This window comes from Sphaerodactylus townsendi, linkage group LG11, assembly GCF_021028975.2.
Source record: "Sphaerodactylus townsendi isolate TG3544 linkage group LG11, MPM_Stown_v2.3, whole genome shotgun sequence".
NCBI lineage: Eukaryota > Metazoa > Chordata > Lepidosauria > Squamata > Sphaerodactylidae > Sphaerodactylus > Sphaerodactylus townsendi.
In genome coordinates, this window is record NC_059435.1 from 53,779,355 (window position 1) to 53,803,531 (window position 24,177).

General features: G+C 39.7%; 1 protein-coding gene across 1 annotated transcript in view; it reads right to left on the reverse strand.

Annotated features, from left to right (window-relative positions):
- ITGA8 (integrin subunit alpha 8) overlaps positions 1-24,177 on the reverse strand; it is a 145,267-nt gene that overhangs the window by 99,672 nt on the left and 21,418 nt on the right. The window contains exons 3-13 of the mRNA XM_048511358.1: positions 19,907-20,007; positions 13,270-13,393; positions 12,283-12,344; positions 10,827-10,872; positions 10,094-10,219; positions 9,134-9,178; positions 8,590-8,633; positions 7,197-7,253; positions 6,945-6,997; positions 3,288-3,493; positions 2,663-2,854 (exon numbers count right to left, since the gene is read on the reverse strand). Coding sequence (XP_048367315.1) covers positions 2,663-2,854; positions 3,288-3,493; positions 6,945-6,997; positions 7,197-7,253; positions 8,590-8,633; positions 9,134-9,178; positions 10,094-10,219; positions 10,827-10,872; positions 12,283-12,344; positions 13,270-13,393; positions 19,907-20,007 — 1,056 coding nt within the window. The remainder of the gene's footprint in view (positions 1-2,662; positions 2,855-3,287; positions 3,494-6,944; positions 6,998-7,196; positions 7,254-8,589; positions 8,634-9,133; positions 9,179-10,093; positions 10,220-10,826; positions 10,873-12,282; positions 12,345-13,269; positions 13,394-19,906; positions 20,008-24,177) is intronic.

A 24,177-nucleotide genomic window follows, 5' to 3' on the forward strand; every position in this document is an offset into this window, starting at 1 on the left:
CATTTTTAAACCAACCAGATCTGTTAATGCAGCGAGATGAGAAACAGATCTCATCAGAAAAAAGTTAATGAAGGACAAAAGTAAATTCAGACCCTTTCCGCACCACAACGGTGCGGGGGTGCGTCGGCATAAACAATGCCAGCGCACACCCCTGGGACCGTTCACATGGACGGTCCCAGGAGGGCGGCAGGTAGCGGTACAGCCTTCGCACAGGCTGTGCCGTTGCCAAATGCCTACCTTGTCTCCTGGCTTCCAGCTCGTTGCAGAAGCCAGGGGACACCCCCCCGCAGCCTGGAGTGACAGCTCTGGAGTCGCAGGCCAGGGGGGCATGTCCCCTGGCCTCTGTGACAAGCCGAAAGCCAGGAGACAAGGTAGGCGTTCGGGAAAGGGGGGAGGGAAATGGCACCTTCCAGCCACCTCTCCAGGAAACAGTCTAGTAACATAAGAACATAAGAAAGAGCCTGTTGGAGCAGACCAGAGTCCATCTAGACCAGCACTCTGCTACTTGCAGTGGCCCACCAGATGCCTTTGGGAGCTCTCATGAAGGATGTGAAAGCATAAAAGTTCTAACAATAATGGGTGCGTGTATAAAATACACAGCAACATAGTTGTAATGAATTCACTGATGTGGGTTTTGGAAAATGCGGATCCAGTCCAGTTCCAATGGGAGATGCGTCCAATAACCCTTTTCAGTTCATCCTTCATTCTTACCTTTGATGCTCATCAGTAAATGATTTTGTTTGTAATCAATCATCAGCATCCATGTTCCCTGCTGCTAATAGTCAGGAGTTTTTAAAAAATGCATATCCCTCCCAAACAATATATACTCAAATTCTGCCTGCTGTTTTTTCCAGGTATTATAATGTTGTATATCATGCCATTATACATCTCCATCCTTGTAAAACAGTTTTTCTGTATTGGTTTCCAAAGTTGGATAGAAGCATTTTCAGCCTGGATTTCCATAAGAATTTCAGAATTCTCCAGTATGACAAATTCTAAGTAAATCCTTGTCTTAAACTGATCTACTTGGAACCACGTCCCATTAATTTCACTGGCACATAATTATGTGTGCATGCTTAAAATAGCAGCCTGTGTTGTTCAAACCGAAGGGCGAAAGAAACAACATTGCACATTTTAATCCTTCTATTTTCATCATCCTTTTGCAAAGAACAATGCACATGATAACATAAACCTACAACCTCGGCCAGCTGGAATCAGGCAAGGTAGAAAAATCACTGAAACAGTCACAAAACATAAACTATCCAAAAACATTAGTACAGTAGGTTAATAGAGCACAGTGGCAAAGTTACTCCAGAATGTTCATCCAGCATTGTCTCATTAATTCCAGTGGGGCTTATGCCAGCAAAACAATCTAAGACTTGGACTACAGAAGTTCTACTGTGTGAGTTATGTTACAAACGCTGAAAGTCTTCTTGAATCCTGACAAAGAGAAATTTTGTGGTCTGCTCTGTGCTTGATCCCAAAGGAGAGGGAAATTGGAGAGAATCAAATTAAAATGATGTTGCACATTTAGACTACAGATGGTGTTGGAACACTGCCCCAAACTGGATGAGTTCCAATTGAGAAATAAAGAGTGTAAACCCCAATAGTGAAACAGTGTTGATAAATACCAGATGACATCAGTAAAAAATTAATCATTAAGGGAAAACATTCGAAACCAAGCTCATTAGAAGAACAATCAGGGCCCGTAAGCTTAGAAGTATATCTAGGACTAAAAAAAAGAGCATCTCTTTTTTTGTCTAATACAAATAGCACTTAATATTTAATATAATATAGTAGCACTTAATATTTAAATAGTGAGACATGAGACTGCTTTTTCGTATACTACAAAAAAGATTAACCAAATCAGCCCAATCGGTTCAACAACTGGTGCAGTTTCGTTCATGCTTTAAGCGTCTCCTGAGAAAGAACAAATATTCTTATACTATCTTGTAATGTGAGAAGCTCAATTCTAGTATATCCCCCAAAATGATAAAAGGCATGAGAGAAGATATGACCCCACCAAGGTATACAAAGTATTCTGCAGGAGTGGGAAATCAGTGAAAATCGTCTCATTTTACATGGGTAGAAGATTAAATTCATGTATACACAACCCAGACTTAAATAACCCTTCAAGCATAGCAACTGCAAATCACAAGGATACCAGCTCCTTTCTATGTAAAGGGTTCATTTGATGACTTTTGTATTTTCATATTGATAATTTAGTATTTTAATTGAAAGATGTCTTAAGCAGGACTCTAGAGGGGTAGCATAAAGATCTCCTATATAAATAAATAAAGCAGCAGGGTCACAAATGATAGCACATTATCAGAACGGCTACAACTATTAGGCAGATAAGCAACACTTTTATTCATATTTTTGACAGGGCATAGAAAGTTTAAGCCTCTTTAAAAACAAAAACATGTATTCTGTGTTAATATGTCTTTTTCAGCCCTTCTTATATTTTTGATGATTTCTCATCACAGGAAAGGGAGTATTTATTTTGTCCTGCTTCAAATTTTCAGAGAAGCAAAGCTAGAACTTCACACAAAAGGTATGCCTATTCTATTTCTTGACCTCTGCCTTCCAAAAAGAACAATTTGAGAATGATGCATTTTCCAGAGGAAAAAGGGATGAAATCCTCTTGTGGAAAGAATCTTACCTGGGTAATCATTCTTGTCTATGTCAGAGTCCCCTCTTAGCGTAAAACCAAATCCTGCAGGCAGAGATTCGGAGGCCCACATACCACTGAGAATCTGGGAAGGGATAGGATTTAACCCATTCTTGACTCCATTATAAATTAGTACTTTCCCCCTTCTGTCTTTTCCTGCAAATGGTGCACCTACTGCAATATCTGCAAAGAGAGAGAGAGAGAGAGAGAGAGAGAGAGAGAGAGAGAGAGAGAGAGAGAGAGAGAGAGAGAGAAATTATAACGCTGATGACACATTTCTTCTGGAAATAAAGTTTAGACTTTGATTATTTTACATTAAGCAGGTGGCTGTAGCTGATCCATTTTGTTCTTTATTATGTAATACTGAAAGGCACCTTCAGAATAGGATAATAAGGTGGGATGTATATTTTTAAATACATATATAAAATCAGCTTTTTAAATTCATTCATGATAACCACCAAAAGACAAAGAAAATAGTTGTAAGAACAGGCTTTTAGAATGAATGGTGATGACCCTCTTTGGCCAAAGCAAAATGTATCTACAACTGAACCACCTCCACATTCGGCTATCTCTAGCCAATGTGCTGGCATCCTTCACAAGGCACCTAATGAATTACCATTATATCCATCCTGATTCAGATCTCCAAGATGCGCAATGGAATTGCCAAATCTACCAAATACGTCTGTTCCAGACAGAGTCTGTGCTTCTTTGAAGTACAAGGCACTCTCTTGCAGATATAAATAAATCTGTCCAACTTCCTTAGGGCTGCTCTCAAATTCACGTTCCATAAAGAGAGGTGCTCCAACTAGGATGTCATCTAATCTGCAAGGAGAAAATCAATACAAGAGCCCAAAAGTTACAGGGATCACTTATTTCATATGCAGACATATGCAGACCTGTAAAGACCATCATGTTTGCCACTGCAACCCACTCCCGTTTCTTCTTTTTCGTCATTTGCAGCTCCCGTGGCCTCTCCACTTTTTCTGTTTCTTTCTGATTTTCACATCCACCAGTCAAGCTACTTTCACCTGCACACTTGTTTTCAGTTGGAGCTGGTTATCCAAAGGACTGCCTATTCCCATAGAAACCTGCCTGTTTATTCAGATCATGCAGGGAGAGCTATCTCCATCCCATCAGTACATTTGGAAGGGACTTGGTAGAGAGCCTTTCCGTTGGGGGGCACCTAAACTCTTGAACATCCTTCCTATGGAAGCCCGGCTTGCTCCTTCCATGCTATCCTTCTGTCATCAGGTGAAGATGTTTTTATTTCTGACAAACTTTAACATCTAGCTCTAACAATTGAGATTTTAGCAAGCAGTTATTTAGATTGTTTAGGTGAATTTTATTGTGTTTTTTATTTTTAATGGTATTGTGTGATATTGTCGCATTGTATTTTATTGGTTAGTGTGGTATTCTGTAAGCCACCTTGATTCTTGACAATAGAAAGGCATGGTATAAATACCATAACTTCACAAACTTTTAGGAGCTACTGTTGCAGTTGCAGGAAGGTACCAGAAGCCCTATGGATTTTGTATATGGGGTAATCCATATTCCTGCCCCAGACATGTCCTCCGAAAGATGCTTACGCAACAGCCATGGCAGCAGAAAGGGAATCCTGGTGAGTAGCATCCTGGTGAGTAGCATTGATGGCTACTGTGGTACAAGCACTGGGGCAGCAAGCAGGTCTGACACCTGAGAAGAGACCATCCCAAATCCCCTTGGCAAGGGTCTCTCCACTCCGATTTTATGAGTCCCTGACTCAGTTCAGTGACTCATAAGATTGGGCTCTTCTTGCTTATTATCTTTGCTGTGCTTTGTTTTCCATTTCTCTATTTGGATAAGAAAAACAATGACGTCAATTTTGCTTCTATTTGTGACACCCCTCCCCCCCCAGACTCTTCCTTCAGTGTTCCAGCAGCGTGTGGGGAGTCTTATGTTTTAGAACATCTGTTTGCTGTAGACATTTTTAAACTGAGGAACATTTTTGCCTGTCTTCAGTTATAAATAGTTTGATTTCCGAGCCAAATTCAAGCTGAAAGGTGGGAGGAATAACACAGTGGACTGCTCCATAGTTGCAGAAGAGCTCAATCTGCTGTTGTGCTCTTGCTTTACTTTCATGGCTATGCCATGATGGTGCCAGCACCCATAAACTGAGCAATTTGTTTGTTTGAACTGTGCATTTAAACAGGAGGGGCGCTATTACTTCCTTTTTAATAACACAGCATTCAAAAGCACTGGCTGACCACCTGCTGGAATTTTATACAATCCTTTTGTATGCTGCTGGGCAAAAAACAGCAGGCGCTCAGGATGGAGTCAAGAGGTTAGAACCTAAGTATGCGAAGCTTTGATATGCTACAAACAGAAGATCCCTCATGTATTTTTATTGAAAACATGGCTTTAGCCTAACATAAAAAAATTCTCCACTCCATGAATGTTGTGCCTAAATTGCTCTCCAACTCGCACTAATCATTTTGATCACTGGTTTCTATTTAAACAGTGCAGCAGAGTACAACAGATACAGTGCACTGTTGGCCCAAACACCAAAGAACAATGCAGAGTCCATCTCAGTTTAGATCTTGAGAAAAGGGGTGGCAGGAAAATCATTAAGAAAATATTTTCTCCATGTCTCTGATTATCTTCTGGAAGAACTAATGTTCAGCTCTCTTGCTTCCATGCACTCCTATCTCTAGCTGCATGAGAATTTCTTACAAATCTGTTACATTGTTCCCCACACCAAGTCAAGCTTCTGGGTTGGATTTCATGGATCCGTTCCATGGACTGATGGTTTCCCTGATGCATGAGACTTGGATGAGCATCTTGCAGGCCCCTTGCGTGAGCAGAAAGCACCTCCGATAAAGGAATTGCTCTGAATGATCTAATTACTGCTCACTGAAAGAGTGTCCTAGATGGTCAAGTGATATAGGATATTTGCTAAGTGAGATAAAACTGGAGTTGGTATTAACAGTGAAAGTGGAAAAACTTTTATGGTCCAGAGTCAGGTGGTGTAATACAATAATGAAGGGGAGGGAGTTACAAATATTACATTCTGTTGAAGACTGGATGGATCTTTTATACGTTTCAGGTTAATTATTCTAATTTTAGCTTTAAAATTTATGCTGCCTTTACTTCACATTGCAGATCAAGAAACAATCCACTGCTTGAATCAGTGAATTAGCAGAATTCATACAAGGCATATGCCTCCTCCACAACAAAATTTAAGCTTCTGTATGAGCAGATCCACTAGAATAGTACGGCAGGAAACATGCAAATTTTTTTTTTCATAGATTAAATATAAAATAAATTTTAAAGAAGTATCTCAACATGGTGCATGGGTACATGAGAAGAAAGTACTGTTTGTCATCAAAAGAAATATACACATTAGTCAATGGGTACCGTTAAAACCCAAGCAATTGAATTGAATGTGGAATGCCAAACTGAAATGAACACATTAGCAATTTGGGAGTGAGTACTGACACTTTTGAGAAATCAAGTGCTGAAGTTTGTTGCTAAAAATGATGTTTCCTAGCACAGGTGCATTGGCTATCTAGGGAAAACATGTTCAGATTTCTGTAACCCTTGAGTACTGACTTAATATTGTTTGTCTAAAAAAGCCCGTATTTAAAATGATACACTTCTCCCCAAAACTAAGAAAACTAGCTCTAGACTACAAATAAAATAAAATAGAAGTTAAACATAAAAGGAAGATGGGAAGAAATAACCTATTGTTCTTAATTTTTCAGCAGATTGGTATATTTTTCCTATACAAAATATAATAGTTCTTAATGTTTTCACGTGTATGTTCCATCTAGTCACTTCCAATTTATGTTGACCTCTATGAATTAATAACTTCCAAGACCTCCAATCATTAACAACTTTGCTCAGGTCTTGAAAACTGAAATCAGTGGCTTCCTTTATTGAATTAATCCATCTCATATTGCATCTTACTATTTTCCGGCTATCTTCAACTTTTTATGGCATTATTGTTTTTTCCAGTGATTCTTGTCTTCTTATGAAGTGACCAAATATTCTCTACTACTGGAAATTTTGAAAGGGATCAAAAGATTTAGCAGCCTAATTCTAACTAAACATACATGACATTTGTATAGTTAAGTTGTGATCTCTTTCAGGCTGCTTAGTATTGAGCAGCTATGGAATAGTTCCACAGGCTTTAGTCAGACAACTTGCGATTAAGTGACAAGAATCAATCTAAACCAAAAAGGAATACAAAACAGAAAATGGAGCCAATAATGAATATGCTGTCGTTGCAACTTACCCATCATTGTTAACATCCGATACTGCAACAGTGTATCCAAAGTAAGATGCCATCTATCAACAAAGAACATTCTTATTTTTATATCATGTACAATCTTAAAAACACATTTGCAACTGGCGAATTTCTATTGCATCCTGAATAATTAATTTCAAGTTGAAGCTTGAAATACATATCCAGTAATACTTCATTGGATGGTGTAAGTGTCCCCCACTTGAAATACTGCTATGAGAGTAATTTTATCGATCCCTTTACCTGTTCTCCAGTGAAATTCTGAATGAAGGTCAAATCGGTAGAATTAATAATTGAAACCTGGAAACAGGAAAATATAGATGAGTCAGTCAGATCCTAAGGCATTGAATTCCAAAATACATTTTAAAATTATAATTACTACCAATTCATTGATCCTTCATTTTTAAAAAATAATTTTGATTAGACTCCTGCAATGAAGTGGTATGTAGTATATCTACGTGTTATCAGAAATTGTTTTTACCTCACATGATCTTTAAAACCTTCATAAAAGTTTTTCAACTTTAAATAAACAACTTTTTATCCAGTAGGAAATCTTGTCTCGTATATTATTTGAAAACTATGATGTAGAGCCCATACACATGAGATTCCCATTACCAACTGCAAGAACTGACCTTCCATTAATGTACACAGTTCTTTTCCTTTCATAGCAATTAAATAGAAAGCCCCTTAGTTTCACTGTCTCATCCTACATCCTATTAGCCTTTTAAAGACTAGCATTTTTAAACCACATATTCCTTAATCTTCCTTAGCCCAGACTAATTATGCCTCTGTCCTTAACATTTTGATCTATGAGACATGTTTGATGGGTCTACTATCAATGCCCATCTTTTCTGGATCCACTCAAGCTTGACTGAATCTTACGTTTCTGTGCTCTTCACAGACCTAAGTCAATGATCCCCATTTCAACTTGAGAAAAATGGCAACTACACTTTAACTGTTTGTCAAAGCATGAATAACATTCATTATCCTCCCTGTTGGGCTTCTAACTTGAGCATGGGAAGCTGTACTTGATACCTTATTGTTCCTACTTTGCTCTGGATTTTCTCCTAAGATGTAGCATCTCTAAGGTGATCGTCCACTAAAGCAGACATGCTTACAGGGGCACAATTTCTGGACAGCTGCAGTCTAGGGACCTGCAGAACTAACTCTTCATAATCAGTACTTGTTTTGTCTCTTAAAAACCTGTAGGATACCATGGGAAGGTGGTGGAGAGTAGAGACAGCACTATACTAGTAGACATGCACAAAGTCTTTATTATATTTTAAAGGGCCTATTTGAATAATTAACCTGTAACTATAACATCTTTTCAAAATAATTCATTTGACTGTTAATTCAGGCCGCAGTCTTGCATACTGTTAGACCACTTATCTATTAGACTGGCCTCAATGCAATTTATTCAGCCTGTGTACAAGATTTCAGCCTGAAGCAAAACATTCAATCAAAGTCCATGAATATGGGATTTTAAAAAAATGAGTAAACATCAAGTCAGGTATGAAATAGCTATTAAAATACATACACATACAAAGTATTGAGTTTTGTCCTTTGGAAATGCAAATGTACTTTGAACAATTTGAATTGGTACAGACAAAAGTAAAACTGTTGATAGATTACATACATAGCCAAAGTTCTGTGCACCTCTTGGGATTCCAGCAATGATCTCTAAAACAAAAATAACAGTCTGGAAGTTAATTTACTGGGACATCAGTTACAGAACAATTGATCAGAATCTGCTTGTCGGCAGCCTCCATATTTTTAAGAGAATGGCAGCTTGTTTATTGTATTTTATCCTTTTAAGCAAAAAAAAAGTAGGAGGGGAGTTCCCAAGAGTGACTGGCAGCATTAAATATCTAATGTGAACACCCATTAAAGTGCAATACAGAATGATGCTTAAATATGGGATTTTCATCAAGGTGTGGAGGCACAATGGAACCCTGTCTGCTGTCCTCTCCACAGAAAGTCTCTCTGGTGGCAGCTGATAGCCAGATTAAGGCATAGGTCCACAATTCTCCATATAATTGCACAATAACAGCGCAGTCCAGTGCACAGTAACTCCAATCTAAGCCAGGTGATTTCTTTCTCTTTATAAAGAAAAAAGAAACTGAGTACATCAATTAAACAAAGTGCCCTATACTTTATACAGAAAGACAGAGGATTCTCACCTTGCTGAAAATCTCCAGTAAATTCACCAACAGTCACAGAGTACCCTGTTTAAAAACAAAACTACAAGCATGAAACCTAACAAACCTTGTTTGACAGTCCTGGAAGGTCAAACAGATCTTCCTTTTGTTTCAACAATCCCCATTAAAAAATTATAACCTGGAATATCTAGACAAAGGAAAACAATTTGTCAAGCTTTTATGACTAACTTCATTATATGTCTCGGATGCACACTAAATCTATCGAGTGAAATCACTAGCAAAACCATGGCTGTAACTATATCTCAAGATGAGCTGCTAGAGCATTAATACTTTATCATTCAGCTGGATGTAACACTTATTTTGCCATTAGTGGGATTCACAGTGTGACCTGTTCGTGTAATGTCCTGAAAGGAAAGTCACATGGCCCTTTATTTTACAGTGTAAATGCAGCCTGTATTCAAGGTAGAAACAGATTTTAAAGCCAAAGTTACATTATACTAACTAGTCCATTGAAAGGGTATTTCAGGGACAAACCAGATGAATTCCTTCTGGATGCACATTTAATAATGTCTGAGGGTTGTAAATTGGATTACAATGCACAAGGCTTGCCCATGTTGACAGCAAAAAGTAAACTAAGTAAAGGATCTGTGCCAACTGTTTCTGCAGTGCCAAGATTTGAGTTTGCTGTCAACATGGGCAAGTGCTAAGTATGTTTATGATCCTGCTCCCACCCACAGTCAAGAGCAACAGACAATAAGTAACATTTGGTGCCCCTGGATGCAGATGCCCACCCACATTTTCATCAGAAAACTCATCCAGTCAAGAGTAATAGGGCTTGGAGAAACAACTCCACTCATTTGTTTGGCAAATGCAAAAAATGCTGGTTACACTTGTAACTCACTTGAACAGCACAAATACTTTTAAGCCATCTTTCTAGACAAGGTTAACCTCGAGTGTGACAAAACTGTCAAGCAACCTTACCCAGATAATTGTCATCATATATTGATGGTGCAACTCCAGTTTGTTTTTCTCGAGACAGCTTTCTTAAAATATTCTTGAATGAATAGTCTGTGATGATATCTGCTATACTGCTGGTGATAATTTGACCTGTTATTCAAAACAGATTAAAGATAAAATGAACGGCAAACCAATTACAGAATCCATTAAAGAATCGGGATTACATTTCCAAATATGCTCTGTCTCTTCTAAGCTTGCTGATCAATTTATTGTTGAAGGCTTTCATGGCTGGAATCACTGGGATGTTGTGTGGTTTCTGGGCTGTATGGCCGTGTTCTAGTAGCATTTTCTCCTGACATTTTGTCTGCATCTGTGGCTGGCATCTTCAGAGGATCATGAAGATGCCAGCCACAGATGTAGGCAAAACATCAGGAGAAAATGTACTAAACAGCCTGGAAACCATACAACTTTCCAGTGATTCCAGGCATGAAAGCCTTCAACAATAAATTGCCACAGAACACAGCTGAGTCAACTTTTTTCCCAACCCTAGGTAAGTTAGTAACCACAGTATCTTAGAAATAAAGAACTGTCAAAAGACAAGTCCAAATGGTGACTATATTACCAGTCGTCAGTCATGCGATTAAGAGTAAACTACCATCTAGAAATTGTTTTAATTAAAACATACAACTATAACTCTGCACTACTTTGGCTTCACTTATAATTTCTTCTCTTATTATATACATGTAGGTGAACATACCTTGCCAATAAAAACTGCCAGGTCCTCCCACTATGAGGTCTCCATTCTATGTTGGTGACAGAAAAAATGGCATTTAATTGTGATTAATAATATTCATAAGACACCAAAAGCAAAACATTTGAAAATGATTCCGATAATTAATAAAATGGCATTCATCAGCCAGTCTAAGTGGGGAATAAATATAGGGCATTGACTGTTTATGTGTCTTAAGTGCAATCACATAACTTCTAATTCATGGCAAGCCTAAGAATCAATGTCCTCCAAAATGTCCTATTGTTAACAGGCTTGCTCATGTCTTAAAAACTGAAGGCCTTGGCTTCCCTTATAGTCAACCCATCTTTATAGGGTCTCCCTCTTTTCCTGCCACTTTCAACCTTTCCTAGCATTACTGTCTTTTCCAGTAACTGTTGTCTTATCATTATGTGACCAAAGTATGATAGCATCAGTTTAGTCATTTAAACTTCTAGAGATAGTTCAGGATTGATACCACTCTCTTTTAACAGAAAGAGTGATGAAGTAGGGGTCAGAAAGAAAGAAAGAGAGAGGATGATAGGAATAGAAGACAGCAAGAAAAGAGGTGGTAGGGAGAAAGTGAGAAACTGAGAGAAGGAAGGAGGAGGAAGCAAATTTGGGGGGGGGAATGGTTATATCTGGGGAGGAAGCAAAGATGGGGAGGAAGCAAAGATGGGGGGGAATGGTTATATCTGCTCCCGCAAGTGTCCTGAAGGACTCCACCTATACTTGGATAATAGCAACAAACTTTAGGTAAAAGTAGAGATAGCATCTAGAACACAGATATTTTGCTAATAACTGCTTATTGCATATGCCCTGTTTTAAAGTGCTTTAGAATCACTTTCATTTTTGCATCCACCCAAGATAGATTGCTATAATTTTCATTCAGTAGGGACTCATGGTGGAAAATAGGAATGAATAAGCCCCATAGGCAACTCAGGAAGAAAGGAGTCTTTTTTCATACTGGAGGAGATCAGAAGAACAGTCACTAAGAAAGAAGTTCTATTAAGACATTCTTTATAACCTTTACCGTAACACTCGTTTGATGAATTAGGATTGTGACTGTAAATCTTAATCTCACTATGACAGTTGATTAAACTAGCGATAGTATTTGTTTATTAGGAACTAATTACAGATTTAATCATCTATCCTTTAATCAGTTATTTAATTAAATTTAAGGCTTCTTAGGAGCACAGAACCAGCTGCTGGCTTATGGATCTGAGCTTACGACTAGTATAAGAAATATGAGAAGGCTTAATTTTTTTAAAAAATTGAATGAAACTAATAGGTTTCAGATTCTGAATGCAGCACAAGAAATGTTTTTTAAAAAGGAAAAAAAGAAATCATTCAGAAATGACGGATTGAAGGTGAGACACAGGCCTTTCAAAATTAAGATGAAAGAAGTCAGTAAACCAGGGCCAAATCAAACATTGTTGACTCTCACCTTGTAAAAATCTAAGCTGAATCCTGCTTGACAGAAACCTTGTCCCTCAGGATCTGGATTGTCTGTGGGTATCAAAGTATGAACACTGAATTAATTTCATAATATAATCTGACTCAAATTTTACCACATCAAACGGATAAGACTTTCTGAGAAGAAAGAGCTAATAGACTGTATGTCTAATATGTTGTTATTTTAGTGTTGAAATTCTTTGTGGGCCAAATTCCCATTCCAAAGCAAAATTTGATCATCAGATGCTGACATCAAAACTGGTCTGTGAGTTTTCCGAAGGAAATTTGATCCCAACATCAGTTCACATTTGGAATCTGGTTTAGCGAGGTCAAAGGTAAATTTGCAACAAGAAGTTCATTTTATCCGAACAACCCTAGATTTCATGGATGTTTTGGTTCTGTCTAGGTCAGCGTTTGCATCTCCTTGCACAAACAACTGGCCATAAGATGTGACCAACACTTTCTTTTGTGTATTTAACCAACAGGGATTATCAGGAAATTTAACCAGCAGGGATAATCAGGAAACCTTATTTGTACAGGTTTGCATTATATAAAATTTCCCTATGCTATACTGTACCATAACATATGACTGGCATGCTCACAAAATAGTCTAATTATCTCTGTACAGGTTGAAGTAGTAAGCTGCCAATTCTATAAAGAGAAGTTTCCATTTGGAATAACCAGCTGCTTTTAAAAGTTGGCTTTTGCTTATCAAGATCTGTTTGCTATAGCTGATTCCCTTTTAAATCAAGCCAATTCTGTCTTCTCATGTCAGCAAAATAGCACCCATCTCATCTTCACTCTTAATTAAATACAAAAGCATCCAAGTGGAAACATATAAGCTGATCACAACTCTTTTTAATTGAGATCCTCTTGCAAGACGATGATGTCTCCCCATAACAGGCATTAAGCCAAAATTACAACTGAAAGTGTGAAAATGCAGATTAGGATTATGTGGGCCATACTGCGAAAAACTTACTATTGCGACAAGGCGAATACTCGGCATAGGCACTGAAATTCTGAATTGCTACATAGCAGGTGCCAACTGGATCCTTTTCAGGTGTAGGCTTCAGGGTCCTCCAGTGATACAGGGGAGCACAAGCCTATCAAAACACAATTTGCACAGCAAAGGCCTTTGAAGTTCACCTGTATTTCGTTAAGGGCTCTCCCCGAAATAAATGTCAGATATGCCATTACAATTCATTTTTGCTGCATCAGAAGTATTGGTACAGACTTTTATCTCTGTGCTCAACTGATGTTATGGGAAGCAAATCCCATTAGTATTAAAAAAAAAACCACCCCTCCTGGACATGCATAAAATCCAGTCCCCAATGTCACTACTTAAAAAGGATCTGAGGCAACATGGCAGGAAAAGACCTCCAGAGAGCTGCTTTGACTAGTCAAAGTGGGTAATACTGGAGCACGTGAACCAATAATGTGAATCAGCAAAAGGCAGATGCCTGTGCTGATACATCCTTCCACAAAGGCAGGCTCAGGAATGCTCTCCACCCCAATGCCTTGCAATTCCTGGCTTGCCAAGTATGGTGCCTACAAGTGTCCACACGCAAGCTCTCTCCCCTTGACCAGGAACATTTGGAAAGCAGCACTCCCCAGTTACAAGGGAGGAAGCCTACATATGTACACATTTTAGGACTGACTCCAATGATCAGGAAATAACCAGGGAGAACTTCAAAACAAATACAACTGGCAATCAAACTTACTGTGCTCAATCTGTTTGTTTACAAGCAAGTCAGACTCTTACTGGATTGGCTCAGTTTTTTTGTTTGAATTGAGTGTCCAAAGTCACCACTCTCTCCAAGGGAATTGACCTTGGTTGTCTGGAGATCCACTGTGACAGCAGGAGATCTCCAAGTGCCACATGGAGGTTGGCACCTCTATTTGTGCATGTGCTAGGTAGGTGCAGAAACACATCCAATGCATATTGTTGCTTTGTTCTCTATGTATCACTGATATAATCAAATGCTAATGGAGAAATGCTAGCCTCTTCTTAGTAGAAAAGCCTGACAGCACAAACCACTGATCAATAGATTTTGCAAATAATGCTATTAGGCTTCTAAATGAGTCCAGACATAGATTACCATTCTCAGTTATATGATACCACTGGCCAACCTCCCCTACCTGGTTTCCTTTAGGCTGCACTCCTTAAACTGAAGCCTTAACTCAAGCTTGACAGGTTGGTTTTTTCCTAATAGTCTACTTCTAAATTGGACGGCTGCTGCAGTTTTAAATATCCGTATAAATGGACTAGCAGAATATCACTTTGCAACACTTTTTGCAACACTACAGAAGAATTCAGGCTAGTATCTTACCAATGTGAGAAGACATAAATCAAAAAGACCTACAGCTCCACTACAGTTCTTGAATCATTTCTGCTATTTCACTTTCACCTTACTAGTACCAGATATTTGTGTAATGTTTTCTACTGTTCAAATGTTTCCCATGCATTATTTTGGAAAGATGTACAAAAACTCTGCAAGGTTAGTCAATATTCCTATCCTGTACAGGAGATGGGAGACTCAGAGTAACAGCAGTTGCCTGCATAAGAACATCAAGTGTATTTGCGGAAGAAGTGATAGCTGAACCAGGGACTTTCTGAGCTCAGCTGAGTCTGTTAGCATGTACGGATTTCCTTTACAGACTCTTAGTATGGAAAATCTGGATCCCTTTGTTTTTCTGAGTGACTGGTGATGGTTAAAATGTTTAATATGATGCAAGAATGCTCCCATAAAGCATCCATCTGAAGACACACGTCACTGCACTTCAGTCCCTTAAATCCCTCTACATGTAATCCGTCCATGTGTGACAACACATGGGCAATGAGCAATGATCATGCTCTCCACCCCAATGCCTTGCAATTCCTGGCTTGCCAAGTATGGTTCCTACAAGTGTCCACATGCAAGCTCTCTCCCCTTGACCAGGAACATTTGGAAAGCAGCACCCCACAGTTACAAGGGAGGAAGCCTATATATGTACGCTCTGAGCGCACATATGCACTGTCCTCACAAGCTGGCCATCATGCATAGGTAGGAAGTAGCCATCATGCATAGGTAGGCCAGCATGCTCATTTTTAGCATCTTATTCTCTTGAGGCCACTTCCCAAAATGTAAACTAGTCAGCACAGTCGTTCATTTGAAAGGTCATGTGGGTTTTGGACTAGAACTGAGGCGATGAAGATCACATCTCTGCTCAGCCATGAAATTCCCTCGGTAATTTTCAGTCAATCCACTTCTCTCAGGCTCGCTTCCCAAGGATACTGTGAAGAAATAATAATTGAGGGGACAGCCACGTACCAGTAAAGCCAATCTGGTACAGTATTTCTACCAGGACTACAAAGACCTAGGTTCAAATCTTCACTCTGCCAGGAACCTAACCTTGGACCAATCACTCCCTGTCAGGCTAACATAACTTACAAAAGGTTTGTGGAGATAACATGGGACCATACAAGGAGCTTTGTGCTTCCTGCAAGAAGAGTGGGATAAAACAGATTTATATTCTTTTTTTTTCTAAGATGATACACTGAGGATTCCCATAATGTTTCCTATCCAGGTACTGATCAGACAGAGACCTGCTTAGCTTCAGCAAGATCATGGCATCATGGGACTTCCACCAGTAGACTGGAGCTAATTTCTGTTTGTTGGAGCATAATGCAGTGGACGTAATACTACCTCCAAATGAACAGACTACATTTCAAGAATATGACAGCATGTTCCTTCTGCAGCTCTTCTTATTCTCTCCAAGCTAAATTAAATTGTGTTTGATCTTATATGATGCAGGAAAAAAGTGCCAAGTTTGAACTACATGCGTGACAACCACAGAGGGTTGTCAGGTGACATGCATCCATGAGATTTATTTTTGACAATTATTTACTCTGGAAACCAACTTTGCAATAAAGAGTACATTCACCAGTGAAAGAGTGCCAAGTTGGGAATATGAGAACTCAGAAGGATTCTGGCTGGGAATTCAGCATGCATGCTAGCCCAGTAACAGAAGAGGGTGATGTTTTATTCATCACCTGTTTTATGTCAAACTCCTTTTCTGGGGTTAACCACATGAGTGACTATTTAAAGCAAAGCATTTTTCTTTATTCCCATTAAGTAATAATTTAAACCATTTAAAAACAAATCCCAAGAATCCACTTGTTGCTTCATAATTGTTTGGAAAATCAAGCATGACCAACTCAAAAGTTCACATTGCAAGATGTTTTGTCATTTTTGATTCGGTTTTTTTTATTAAATCGCAGTGCATTAACTGCTAATGTAAAATGCCTGTGTATACAGAACACGTTACCATAGCTGTTGACAAAACTGCTCAAGGGAACATAAGTAGGTCATTATGGAATTCCACCTAGGGGTTTCAATCAGTGTTTTTTTAAAAAAATGAAAACAAAAACAAACTATAGTCTGCCTCAGAAAAAGATGTTAGTAGGATTTATATTCCTCCACCACAGAACTCAACATGCCAGACCTTTTTTGTTGTAGAATGCTCTACCTGAATCCCAGTTTCTACTTAGACCTGCTCCGTGATAGTCATTTGATGAACTATAAATGCTCTTGTGTCCAAGTACCATGTTCAGTAATGCACAAAATAATGGTTTTGACAAAGGCAGCATGTAAAACGAATGATGATTCTCATATTCATTTGGGACTACATTCTAATGTGGAACCATACAATTTTCTCAACTGCTGCACCTCAACTGACTGTACTGACAACTTTTTCTGAGACAGAGTATATGTGTGTTTATTTAGTTGGTCTCAGCGCAGTGTACGCTGATCTCCCAACCTCAATTTTATCCTCACAATAACTGTATGAAGTAAAATAAAAACCACATTTCTGCTATCAAGCCTCCATTTTTATTGGTTTTTCTGCACCTCCTCCATTTTGATGCCAGGAACACCTCTATTCTGACTGTCTAGAATAGGACCACACTCAGGGTTGCCAGCTCTGGACTGGGAATACCTGGAGACTGGGGGGTGGAGGAAATAGCCTGGGGAGGAAACGGACCTTAGCAGGGTAAAATGCCATATAGCTATCCTCCAAAGCAGTCGTTCTCTATTGTCTAGAGATAAGTTGTAATAGTGGGCAATCACCAGGCCCCATTTGGAGGCTGGCAACCCTAACCAACTCCAATCATACTTAAAATAAAATAAAACTGTTTCAGAAATCATCTTTGCCCTGTGTCAAGCCATCAGATTGCTATTTAAGGTCTCTCAGTGGTTCATCAGGATGCGTCTGGGAATGTCCCAAATATGGGCCTCCCAAACTTCTCCAGGAGCAGTGCTAAACTTGTCTCCACCAAATCCCAGGCAGTGGTGCTGGGCTGACCTCCAGCCAGCTCTTCAATGCCCCTATCTTCATCAGCCTGGGAGGCTAAGCCCAGTTCTCTGGCAGGCAAATCCTTAGCAGCTCCACGTCCTGTGGGCCTGTCTCTCTCAGCAGAAATGGCAAGGGATGGAAAGGCTGAGGCACTTTCTTCAAGGCTGACAGAGAGGAAGTGACAGGAGTCTCCCCTTAGCCTATAGCCACAGCAAAACAAGGGGGCAAGAGAGAAACCCCAGTGGGCATCAAGGGGACATTTCCAGAAGAATACCACAGATAATAGTATGAAATGCCACAGACAGGTCCAGGAGAATCAACAGGGCTGCTCTCCCCCATCACTCTCCGGGCAATGTTCATCCATCAGGGCAACCAAGGCCATTTCTCTCCCAAACTCAGGTCTGAATCCATATTGAAATGGGTCAAGATAACCCATCTGGAGCTCTGGAGCAATCATGTACACACCTATGATTCTGAAACACCTTTCTTTTCTTTTTGACCAGTTAGATTGCCAACTCCTTTCTTTTCTTTTTGACCAGTTAGATTGCCAACTTGGAATCTCCCATTGAATTCATGAAGCTGTCTTGCATCAATGCAGACCCTTGTGCTATGAAGGCCAGCACTGTCTAGTTTAACTCTTCGAGATTTCAGGCAGAGATCTTTCACCACCTAATCCTCTTAACTGAAAATGCCGATACTTTCTGCATGTAAAGTAGATGCTCTACTTCTAAGAACAAGCCAGCTGGATCAGACCAGAGTCCATCTAGTCCAGCTCTCTGCTACTCGCAGTGGCCCACCAGGTGCCTTTGGGAGCTCACATGTAGGATGTGAACGCAATGGCCTTCTGCGGCTGTTGCTCCCGATCACCTGGTCTGTTAAGGCATTTGCAATCTCAGATCAAAGAGGATCAAGATTGGTAGCCATAAGTCGACTTCTCCTCCATAAATCTGTCCAAGCCCCTTCTGAGCTACAACCTCCTCCCTTTTTTCCAAGAATCTATTGCTTTCAGAACTGGACCTTGCCCAATCACTGTGACCAGAATTTTTCCCCAAATATAGTTTTGGCCTGCACAGGATTACTGCTGTCTTGAGAATTGCACACAAAATGCCCTGCTTCTTTCCTTTTGGATTATTTGCAAGCCAGTTGCTGAGACCCCCTGCCTGGTATACTGGAAATTAGTAGATACGTAGCTATAGCAAGCTCTGTCTTCATGGTATCATACACACAAACTTCCACAATCTCCCACTCTTGGCCTCTAGCCTTGAGTAACTCACACAATGTTTGGAATGAATGGGCCCTGATATGCATTTTTAGCATTGCATAGTGTTATTTATTTATTTATTTGTTTATTCATTTAAAGTATTTATATCCATCCTATCTTCTTAGACTCATGTCAGCAAATAACACAACAACAAACTATGTGGATACAAAAACATGGTAGCAGTCCACCAACATGATAAAATAACAACACAGATAGAAAGTGCAGTCAAATCTACCAAAAAAGTTTACATTCCTCTGAAATAAAATTATTTAACCTAATTTGCTAAAAACTGAGAGCAAAGGTAACCCACTGTAGTAGGCTATTCCAGAAGCCTGGAATGATCACAGAAAAAGTCCCTGTTGCTGCACCGTGCATGCTTGATACTGATTTGATTACTTAGCTTCACACATTCTCCAACACAGATATTATATTATTCCTCTCAATAAAGGGGGAGGAGGAAGGGTTGCTGGGTGTGATGAGTTGGGGAAAGCAGAAGATCTCAGTTACCTTCTTCCTCAGGGTTCCCAATCTTTGAGAAACCACAGGTCTCTATCTGCCCCACAGCTTCCAAATAAACCTGGAAGACATTAACCAGTGTGTGCCATACTAGGCCACCACACAGACAGCCTACTTCTACCTGCAGTGATGGGAGACAGAACAAGATTCCTTCCTGCCTAAGGAACCATCAAACTCTCTGACTCCAACAGCAGTTAAATGGCTTTTCCCTCCGTTCCTCCCTTCCCCTTCTCTCTCTGAAGGTTCCAAGGACTGTGATTGGGTTTTGCTGGATTTCTCTCCAAATAATTGGGATATAAAGAAAACTGGCAGATATTAAAAAGGCAAAGGATTGGTTCTATTAGTCACAATGGGCAACAGTGATCAATCAGATACCTTCAGCTGAGCAAGTAGACCACAGACTCCTCATCAGTTGGCACATTTAATGTAAGAATCAAAGGTTCACAGATGTGTGTGTGTGTGTGTAAGAAATATTGTCTAAGCAAAAATAAATACCAAAACTTACCACCACTTTTCTTTTATGAGCTCTCACTGTTGCTCCAAACCACTGATATGATTTAAATTCAATGGGTTCTCGGGTACCATTGCTTTTGATTTTTCTGTTGTCTGGAAAAGCAAAAAATAAAGAATGATAACATTTTTGTATTTAAATAAACTAATCAAAAGATCATCATGGAAGAAAATAGAAGGCTATATCAGTTAGGATCATCTGATTCCTAGCCAGTGTAGTGTCGTGGTTAAGAGCAGGTGGACCTTAATCTGGAAAATTGGGTTTGATTCCCCACTGCTCCACAAACATCCCTGGTGTCCCATGTTCTGATTGGCTGTAGTTTTTGGGCAGCAGTGGGGGGAAACGAAGCCCCCCCCCTTTCCAGTTCTGGATAGGGCCCAGCACAGGTCTCAACATAGCAAGGGCAGTGGTGGGATTCAGCAGGTTCGCACCACTTTGGCAGAACCGGTTGTTAAAATGGTGCTTGTAAACACTGGTTCTGGTGGGTTTTCCGGACTGTGTGGCCGTGGTTTGGTGGATTTTGTCCCTAACATTTTGCCTGCATCTGTGGCTGGCATCTTCAGAAGTGTATCACAGAGAAAAGTCTGTTTCACACTGAGTGTTTCACATCAGTGTTTCACATCACATCAGTGTTTCACATCAGTGTGAAACAGGCTTTTCTCTGTGATACACCTCTGAAGATGCCAGCCACAGATGCAGCCAAAACGTTAGGAACAAAATCCACTAGACCACGGCCACACAGACCGGCAAAACCCACCAGAACCAGTTGAATCTGGCCGTGAAAGCTTTCGACAATACATCCAGTTGTTAAATTATTTGAATCCCACCACTGGAACTGGTTGTTAAATTATTTGAATCCCACCACTGAGCAAGCGGCAGCTAAAAACGATGGGCCCCAGCATCATATCACATTCCCACTCATGTTCTCATATTTTTGTAGAAAACAAGAGACTTCCCCTCCCACCCAATATGGCCACTAACATTCGGCTAAAAGTGCGCATCTCCCTAACTATGTGCTCCAAACAACCAGTGCATGTACAGAAAAGAAAATGGGGATATTTGGGGACTTCAGTCCTGATTAACCCAGGCAAAATGGCACCCAGTCGATACCATGAGCAAAATATGTGTTTGGGGGAATGTTTCGGGAAGGGTGGGCTGCAATGATCAGCAGAGTTGAAAACTGGCACGATGTCAGGTGGGGAGATCAGGGGGGCAGGCGGCAGGGCAAGGAGATCAGGTGCCTGAGTAGGAAAAATTAACTAGTTCTGCTCCCATGGTGTTTGCATGGTAGCAGGTTAACTGCACAATTTTTGAAAAGAATTGCCAAACTGGTGATTTTGTTAAAATTCCAGGATGAGGGAAATATTGCGGGACACACCTGCTTTAGGACTGGGAACCATGTGAACTTCTTGGCCAAACTGGGGTATTTCCCTTGTTCAACCAGGGATATTTGGACCATGCAGAAATGACCCAAGAGACAGGCAAATGGTTTAAAATACACAGACATCCTCAAAAAAAAATCAGTGAACAGTCTAATACAATTGATTTGCGTAATAACTTAATCCCAAAAAAACTGAATGATTGGACACTCCCAAACCCTATGTTTAAGGGTCGGTTAAGAAGTTGTTTTAAAACATTAAGTGTCACTTTTTTGCAGGGGAATAATGGGATGAAACATGAAACACACCCTATTTTGGTTAGGCAAATTCAGTTTCTCACCATCCATAATTCTACAGCCAGCCCAAAGGATACCCCAGGACTTAGGATCTGAGCAGAATCACATGCCTACAAGCTGCCACAAGAGACAGCTCTTTAACGCTGCTTTATATACATGTCGCAGATGTCAGCATAAGAAAAGCCATCTGGGTAAAAACTCAGCCCAATTATAAGGCATCTCAGGTTTTAATAAAAAGCAGACATCTTTTCCTTTCACCCCTCAGTCCTCTGAAGTAAACTGATTTCCCACATGTGCCTAAGCTATGTTCCTCCCTCACCAGTCACTCCTAATGAACTTCTCTATTTATACCCACAAGCAAACGTATACACCTCCCCCCCACCCTTGTATCTGCGTACCCCTGCTTTTGTTTCTGGTTCTTGTCAATTCTTTTTTCACCAGAACCTATCCTTGTTATTCAAGCTAAGTAAAAATAAAAACACACACACTGTCAAAGAAGGAATTTAAAGCATTTTCTCAGTGTCATATCCAGTTATTTATATTAACAAAAACAAAACACATGTTAGTACAGTAGTTAATAGTAAACTCCAGAGCAGTGTAACTCTCTCAGTCTTCTTACTACAGTACCACAGATTTGTGTACTTCACAGTTCTGCATTGATGCCCCCCTCAATTTTGTGATTCACTTTAACCATGAAAGAAGTGGCTGGTAACTGACATATTTTTAAATATATATATATAAAATTTAATTCAGAAACAATTATAAACATTCTAAACCACCCAAATGTATTGTCGAGTTTTTACGCATATCAATTTGTATTAGACTGTTCACTGATTTTTTTTAGGATGTCTGTGTATTTTAAATCATTTGCCTGTTTCTTGGGTAATTTCTGCACAGTCCAAATGTATTGTATTGTTACACACTAGACACAGTGTGTAATAGACTTCCTTCCCTCTGTGATATGCCTCTGAAGATGCTAATCACAGATGCAGGTGAAACATTAGGAAGAAGATCCACCAGACCATGGCCACACAGCCCGGAAAACCCACCACAACCAGTACCCAAATGTAGTTTTTCACTGTCCTGTGTTCCTTGCCTATACTTAGCCACCACTGCCCCAAATCAAATAATCACATAATATGGGCCAGGATCAGGTAGAAGTTTGCCCAGTCCCGAAAATAATGGGGAGATCTTCTGTCTGGCAGTGGCCCCCTCCCCCCACTTCATTTACAGTCTGCCCTAATCTAAAACTCAGAAAAGTAAAATTCCTTTTGACTCCCAAAGAAAATAAGCAGAGTTTCATACTTTAAAGGCTATTAACAAAAACCCTGCCATATCTAAAAACAAAACTTGTTCAAATATGCTGTCTTGATTGAAAACAAAACTTTGGTCTTGGCTTGAAAGGCACAAACCTTTTAAGGAATAAATTCTCAGAACAATTTCTTTTAACCTTTTAGGGACTCTTTTTTTTTTAAAGTCCATGAGTAGGAGATAAAAATGATATTCAGAAGTAAAAATCTAAAATTTGTACTAGGGAGAATGATGCTTCTGCTACCCAAAACAATTTTTGTCATAAGTTCTTCTGAGAATGAATTCAAGAGGGTGGTTGGGAATGGAAATGAGAGACTGAACATAGTAATTCTCTTCCAGTGTTCAACTGTACTCACACATACACATATAGAGCAGAATGGGATCGCAAATACTAGTCCCAATCCTAGACAGCTGTGTATACAGCCAAATATCTACAGAAAGCCTTACATACACATAGGTATATGTGAGTAGGTTTCATATTTACAATCAGAAATGTTGTAAAATTGTGGCTTCAAAGCCTACACATGTATATGTATGCTGGGTACCTGCTACCACCATATGACAGATGACTAAGAGAGAGCCAACTGGTACAATCCTGCTTCATTCTAGGAACACAGACATGTTTTGAGTGCCCAAACAGAACCAACAGGTCTATGAAATATCTACTGCAATGATGATATAAGCAACAAAATATACACAGCACTGGCAAAGATAAATTGTGTACATACACTATACGAAGGCACCTTCTGCTTGATTTTTTAAATAAAGTATTTAGTTGATAGTTCCATGGGAATGTCAACTCAATGCATGGCAGCTGTGAAAAAGGCAAACTCTATACTGGGGATAATTAGGAAAGGAGTTGATAATAAAACTGCAAGGATTGTCATGCCCTTATATAAAGCAGTGGTGCGACCGCACTTGGAGTACTGTGTTCAGTTCTGGTCGCCACATCTCAAAAAGGATATCAAAGAGATAGAAAAAGAGAAGGGCAACGAGGATGATTGAAGGATTGGAGCACCTTCCTTATGAGGAAAGGCTGCAGCGTTTGGGACTCTTTAGTTTGGAGAGGAGACGTCTGAGGGGGGGTATGATTGAAGTCTATAAAATTATGCATGGGGTAGAAAATGTTGACAGAGATAATTTTTTCTCTCTTTCTCACAATACTAGAACCAGGGGGCATTCATTGATAATGCTGGGGGGAAGAAGTAGGACTAATAAAAGGAAACACTTCTTCACGCAACGTGTGATTGGTGTTTGGAATATGCTGCCCCAGGAGGTG